The sequence below is a fragment of the Poeciliopsis prolifica genome, unplaced genomic scaffold (genome assembly GCF_027474105.1).
Source record: "Poeciliopsis prolifica strain line A6 unplaced genomic scaffold, Auburn_PproV2 SCAFFOLD050, whole genome shotgun sequence".
Taxonomy (NCBI): Eukaryota; Metazoa; Chordata; class Actinopteri; order Cyprinodontiformes; family Poeciliidae; genus Poeciliopsis; species Poeciliopsis prolifica.
The window spans coordinates 1895015-1902500 of record NW_026562425.1 but is presented as its reverse complement, the minus strand read 5'-3'; the positions used below and the strand labels follow the sequence as shown (position 1 = coordinate 1902500).

At 39.7% G+C, this 7486-nt stretch overlaps 1 protein-coding gene across 2 annotated transcripts in view; it reads left to right on the top strand.

The window, feature by feature from the left end:
- LOC129378061 (transmembrane protein 200C-like) overlaps positions 1-7154 on the top strand; it is a 12719-nt gene extending 5565 nt beyond the window's left edge. Inside the window, exons 2-3 of one of the 2 annotated variants that reach the window (XM_055058334.1) lie at positions 1830-1987; positions 4413-7154. In XM_055058334.1, the coding sequence (XP_054914309.1) occupies positions 4446-5975 (1530 nt within the window). In that variant the 5' untranslated portion in view covers positions 1830-1987; positions 4413-4445 and the 3' untranslated portion in view covers positions 5976-7154. The remainder of the gene's footprint in view (positions 1-1829; positions 1988-4412) is intronic. The other variant, XM_055058333.1, reaches the window with a different exon arrangement.
- Positions 7155-7486: the final 332 nt, after the last annotated feature.

Sequence of the window (7486 nt, the reverse complement as noted above, 5' to 3'; positions counted from 1 at the left end):
TTTACTGTTTAAATTACTGCTTTGAGAATGTTATTCTTCCAGTAGATTACCATTTTTCAGTCTATATATTAAATTAGTTCCCAATTATTTTCATACATATATCACAATAAATTCAACTAATTGTTTCAGCCCTACTCCAAATGTTGTTTTTGTGCCAAAAAAGAAAGTTTTAAATTTAGTTACTAATAAGTTATGTGTCAAACTTTTATTCATTTTATTTTTTCTGACTCTTAACACTTAATGAAAGTTTAATTTTGAGTTTTGTCCTTAAAAAATAGTTTGAACAAAAGCTTTTTTGAGAAAATTAATATTGGCACAATTATTTAAATCAAACTTCAACCAGCATGGACAAAATGGGAACACTGGACTAAACTTTATTAATTATTCTTTAGTGATCTCACCGTTTGCTATAAAATCCACATCTCCGTCAATGCAACACGGTGAGCTTTCCGTCCAGCTTCGTCATAAATCATAAATATAAAAACAAAACCGTAGAAAGAATACGTTACATAACTGGGCTGGTGCGTAAACAAGCGAGTAATAGTTTCTATTTTTCTTTGTGATGTACCGATCGTGAAGGGCGCTGTCATCTCGAAGTGCAGCTGTGCTGGTTGATGGATCTGAAAGCAGGAAGGAGAGGGTCAGCAGGGGAGATTTGGTGGGAGAGAGGAGAGTCAGGAGTGAGGTGGAGGGAACATGCCTGCTGGCTTCCTGTCTGGACACATTACTCTGTCACATCCTGATACCGCACTTCTTATTCCCTCCTGTCAGCCTAGGTGGTTATCATCATGCTTTTTCCTACATCTCTGTATTTTTAGACATACACTGTTGGCTGGAATTGCACCTATACATTTCCAGGGGTCATTGTGAGGAAGCAGCATATTTTCTACTTGTTGCACAATCTCTGATGCGCGGCAGGATAAAACTGCACATCGCCCTTTACAGGGGAGAAATTAGCTATTTCTGTCAATTTCACATCCATTTTTTGTTGTTTTTATATATATAGAGTAATCAGTGATGTTCTATTCTTTCTCCTGAGATTTATTATGATTGCAGTTGATGAGACGGTCATGGATAGATGATTAAGTTGATGTTTCTGTATTTCCGCTGCAGCTTGTGTAGGTGGGACTGAGTCAGCAGCTATTTTTTGTAGTTTTCAGATGTAACACACTTGATCTTCTGAGTACTTTACACACCTGAGTTTTAGAATAGCGTCACTTTTTATACAGTCAGCCTAAAAATGATCCTGAAGTTTTGGAGATTTTGACACCGAAACTTCAGTTTTTAGGGGGTTGGAGATGCTAACATGCTAGAAACTAGTGAATTTAAGGTTCTACTTTTACCAATAAAAGATTCCTTTACTGACTGGAGGATAAATTATGAATTATGTTGCAGATCTCAATATCAGCAATCTTAGTCAAAATGAACCTAGAAATGTTATTAAAATATGAAGTAACAATTATTTCTTTTATGACTGATCAGGAATTTTGTTGTGAGCAAAACTATAGTGACTTAATGTTTAATGAAATGAGTTTTGTGTTACTAGTCAACTGTTTTACATTATCTGCCTAATAAAAAAGCAGCCAGTTGGGCCAATTTATTATTGAGAAGTTGATTATTTGTTTGCTGGTTATTTAGAACAACTACAAAGTCCATCTAATGTAATGCATGATGGGGCGTTTTAATAATTATTGAAGAATTGCACGTTTTTCACGAACAGCTCCTTTTTAACTTTTCAATACTTCTTTATAATTTGACTCTATTTAAAGGGTTTCAGTTAAAGAACTTGTTCCTTGCTTGTCATGCGCTGCGTGTTTCTTACTTTGCAGAATAACTCGACGGCAGGCTGATGTGTACTAAGCCGACATGTGACAATGTTCACCATAATGGACGCTGACACTGCAATGCTGGGATCGTAATCTAGATGCCATCCGTCTATCAAAGCTGAATTGATACAACAAGCTTTAAGAACTGTTTGGTTTTCAAAGTAAGATTTTTGTCTTCCAATTACAAAAATATGCTGATTTTCATGTAGTATTTTCATTATTTTTATTCTTTTTTTGGAAAAAATAAAAAAATAAAGCAGCAGCTGCTCTGTTGAATAACTGCTAAACAACACAAGAGAACTGCTGGTAAAATAGTTGCTGGAGTCCTTCACTGTTTTATTAATATTTTGTTTTAAGGGTTTGAATGGTGGTTATTTGCCCCTTTGGCAACTTATCCCCTCATCACATGCCTACGCATTGTCGTCTTATCCCAACCTATTTCTATTTGCTACCAGTAAATGAACCATTTTGCCCCAAATGCCTAATTGTTGCACATTAGTTACCTCTTGACGCAGAATTTTGATGGATTTCAGTGGCTATTTCATTAGGCTTTTATCTGACCGGACCAACATAAACTTATGCGTTATTTGTGAATCAGAAGGAAATATAGTATGTGGTACTAATTTCATTTTGATATAGATTTATACATATTCCTCTTGTATCACTACTTTGTGTTCGTATCTTTTTTCTGCAGATACATCTGCAGATCTTGTAAGTTTTGCAGGTTTACCCCTTCTGGAGAAAAACATCCCTACATCATGATCATCCTAATTAGAAATGTTGAAGTTTTAATGGGATCAAATTTTGAGAGACACTACAATAAAAATGCACAGCCATCTTTAATAAATTAGAATAAATATCCCAATGAATATTTGTCAGATTAAAAGTACTTTCTGAAGTAAGTGGAAAATCAGTCATTATTTAACCTTTAAGATGCCTTTCACTCGGTGATAAAGTACTTAAAATAAATTAGTTTTTCAATAATGTTCTAATTTATTGAATCGGTCTGTACATGGTGTTCTAAGGATTCTTTATTATAACCTATTTCCATTGATTGTGGTTCTGAGGCAGCCTTTTCTTATAAGATATGACAGATTATTTGTGATTGCATTTAAGAGCCAGTGTGGTATTTATAAAAAGAAAATGTCAAATGATGACAAGCTGGAGTCAGGCCACAGGGTTCTGTCTATGGGTTTGTCTGGCTCAGACTGGTTCTGTTAGATATTGATTCCCCCGCGCTATCTCACCGCATACATACAGGAAAATGAAGCGTATTTGCTCTTTTTCTGTTCTAGCCATTAATAGATTCTCTACCTCATCCCCTAGAATGTTAATTAACAAAGCTACATAATTGGATTTTCAAGTTTATTTACTTTTGTAAGCTTAATTTATAGTAAGATATCATAGTCTGAGTTTGAAATATATTTATGTTCTTTTTATGATTTTGTGACTCTCCCAACCTTTTAGATTTCCATAGTTTCAGACAGGAAGTGATATTAATGGGAAGTGAAAAATGTGACCAAAGGAGCAACGACAGAGCAACGCTGTTGTTTTACTGTTGGCCATCTCAAACAATTTAAACAGTCGCCTCGCCTTTATTTTATGATTTAATCAATCATGAAACATAAAAGAATAATCAGAAAACTTTGATTCTACACTTTTAGTCTTTCTCACGGTTGATTTGTTTTTTTTCCACAACAATTGCTTCTGGTGCGTTACTGATTTGGCTACTGTTGCAGAGTAATTGTGTTTGTGATTGTATTTTTTGTGGGTTTTTTTTACTAAAGCTGCAAGGCAAGTTTCCTTACTTGCCTTGCAGCTTGGACGATATAAAAGTTATACTGATATTCCTTTCTCCTATCAAAATATAATAAATTACCTGAAATTTTCAGATCCCCCTTCCTAATTATGCTCCAGGATGGATGGATGGATGGATGGATGGATGGATGGATGATGGATGGATGGATGGATGGATGGATGGATGGATGGATGGATGGATGGATGGATGGATGGATGGATGGATGGATGGATGGATGGATGGATGGATGGATGGATGGATGGATGGATGGATGGATGGATGGATGGATGGATGGATGAGCTCATTTTTCTTCTCCCTGTGGTCCAAGGACAAACTGCAAAAATACACATCTTGGTCAAAAACAACCAATCAGAGCCAGGAGGAGGGTCTTAGCGCTGTCAATTAGGCTGCAGTCCTTTCCCAACAGTAAAATATGTCATGAATGCTCAGGCTAGTTAGGATAGCCACCAATTGCGGTGAATAAACAGTTTTCTTGGAATCATTAATATGTTAAGCAGCAAGAACATGAGGATGACTGACAGCACTAAGACTTTCCTCATAGCCGTAATTTTGTCTCTGACTGGGTGTGTTACATTTATGTGGGTCACAATAGTAGCTCTGGGAGGAGGTGGAGGATTATCTATCTTGTAGTTTACTGTCATGACAAACAGGTCTTTTAAGAGGAAAACAACTACAAATGTTGAAATTTAAGTCTATAGAAACTTAAGTCTATAGAATGATTTACTCTCTCCGATATTAGGTGACTGTTCTGTTTTGTGTCTTTATAGACTGAGTGACGAGCCTACTGTCCAGTCGCCACCATGATTGCCACCGGTGGGCTGCTGCGCATGAACAGGCGGCAGGATTCCCTCCGCTCCAAAAACCGAGCCGAAAACAAGCGGAAACGGAAATCCAAGAAGAAGAAGAAGAACGATGTGGTGGTGGTGAAAGGAAAGCTCAATCTCTGCTCGCCGGCTGGTTTGGTGGCTGCCATTGGCATTGTAATCCTCATGGTTGGGATCTCCATGGCCGTTCTGGGTTACTGGCCCAGTCAGAGTCAGCAGGAGTACCAGGAGCGCCGCAGAAACGGTGCCTTCCACAACAGCAAGATGAGCTACACCAGAAGCACACCATCTAACTCGACCCATAACAAGCATTCCTCAAGGCAGACCAATGTGTCAAACCAGAGCCATTCCAACAGCAGCAACCCCGACCCCACTCCTCACTGTGGCATCCTCTGTGACTTCCTGGATAATTACCTTTACTCAGACAACCTGAAGGTCTTCGGACCACTAGTAATGGGAATCGGTATTTTCCTCTTCATCTGTGCCAATGCTGTCCTCCATGAAAACCGAGACAAGAAAACCAAAATCATTAACCTGAGAGATATCTACTCCACGGTAATTGATCTGCATAGCATACGCTCAAAGGAGTACTCTCCTCTGAACGGTTTGGTGAACTACACTCAATCCAGAAGCGCCGAGGGTCCTTCTGTGTCATTCCCGGCGAGTGGGGCACTCACACGCAGTTCCTGGCCTTCCACCGGACTCCAATTGAAGGGGGAGTTGGACACCAACGAGATGTTTAGACGCTCCTCACTGGCTAGCAGGCCACGGAGTTTTTCCAGAGATGTGCAGAGCTTTACGGACACTGTCTACAGCATCTACAAAGACTACAGCAATAGTAGCGAGCAGGCCCCGCAGCCTCGGCAGTGGGAGACAACCTCTATCGTCACGTCCTCTGTAAATGCTTTCACGCTGCCAGTGATCAAACTCAATAACTGCGAGGTGGAGGAGGCAGAGGGGCGCTCGGAGGAAGAGGTTATTATCGAGGCTACGGCCGAGAACATTAAGGAGGAAGGACAAGGCAGCAGCAACACTCATTGTGTTGAGATGGATGCAGCGGTGACTGACCCCCCGCCTCTTCATCAGAGCCATGAGGACATGAGCACAGAGACAAGTAATCAACAGGGGGCGCTGCAGTCTCGGCCTCATCCACATTGGACCCAGCTGTTTCCCCTGCAGCCTGTTTCCACGGCAATGGGCTCAAATTCGTCGCTGAACTCCTTGGCGGATCAGCCGAGGCTCGCCCGGCGCTGCAGCCTGTCTGTGTCTGGGGGACGTCAAAGTGACAGAGTGAGGCGTTTCAGCTGCCCTCGACTGGAGCGCTCAAACAGCAAGGGCTACATCAAACTGACTGACCTCAGGGGCGAGTCCTTCGACGCGTCCGACACGCACACATCTTCTTCGATGGATCGGGCAGCAGAAACAGATGCAACACCGACGAGAGAGGAAGGAGCTCAGGGAGCGGACGATTCAGTGACACCCAGCACTTCAGTGACAGAACCCTAGGTGTTTCTTTTTCAGCTTACAATCCTCCCTAATGTCTCTATGGTGTTCTTCTTTGATTTGTACATTCTTCTGCAGTCAGTAATGAATATGTGATGGCTGCATAGGAAATGGAAATAAAAAATAAATACTTAACCGATAAGGACTATTGATACACAGCCATGAACACTTGAGAACAACACTCTATATTAAAGGCTTCTTTGAACAGGTAGAATAGGTCCATGGGCTATGCTACATTTTTGCAAAAAATCCTTCATAGATAATAAGATTTTCGTCTGCTCAGTTCGGACCATTTTTACCTTTTCCAGAATGAGCTGTTTTAGGACCTCTTGTCACTTTAAATCCAAAATAGCCTTTCCCAAGCTCAACTTTACACTTGCGTGTGAAAATGGCTGCAAACAGACACATAATTATACGACCGTCTTTGAACATTGGATGGTAAATCAAGAACAAAACACTCGTCTTTTTCCAGCAAGTGCAGCTTAAACCAGCTGACCAGGAGTTGCTAAGGAACGGGGCTGAGCTCTTCTGGGGTTGCTAGGTAACCACGCGGTGATTCAGGAAACAACTAATTTTCCAGTCAACAAAAAACATTAGCTTATTGCCAAAAAAGCAACCAAACAAAAAAAAAACAGCTGGGTGTTTTTTTAGTGATTCGGCTCCTTTTAGAATTAACTGAGACCCAAAAGGAAGCATAAAAACATGCAAAATGTGAACTTTGTATAATAGGTCCTCTTTAAAACTACATCCACTTCTCAATGTTCAAATGAAACTTTTCTATTTTTTCAATGTAGCAAGAGCAATATTAAAGACTTTAAAGGAGCTTTAGTAAAGCTTTGTAAAAAAAAAAAATAAATATCACAGAGCGGGAAAAAAAGTGAAGAAAATTCAATTTGAAGAGTCATTTAGGGCCGACATCGTAGCTTGTAAGATTACCAAATATGTCTCCGATAACTGCTGTCCAACATGTTGTACTGTAGCATCAACATGTGCCACAGAAAACTGAAATAGTCTAGATTTGTTTCTCTGCATTGTTCTGTGAATTATACGTGAATTGGTGAATTGAACTAAATCTCAGGTAGACGTTTGGTATAGCGTTGAGACCTTCATGACAAGGTCTTCCCTTTGTGCACACTTGTTTACATAAAACATACTTGGTTGAATAAATCTGACTGTAACACCTCTGTTGGGTCCTTGTATGATATTAGAGTGAATACATGTTCTTTGGTCTAATTCATTTAGGTTTTACCATGATTTTATGAAAGTGGGATCATATGGAACAGATCATATTTCAGCCATTTAAATCACCTAAAAATGTTGCTCCTAGTTTGGACAAATCCCCCAAAAATTGATTTTCACGCTGTCACATTTGTGTGAGACAGATCTCTCAGCTAGTCCTGCTACGCTAACTCATGATAATATGCTAACTATAGGGGATAAGTAGATTTGCACCTTTACAGTTTTGTCAAGTACAACTATTATTTGTTTTGTAGTTTCTTGAACTGATGTTGCTA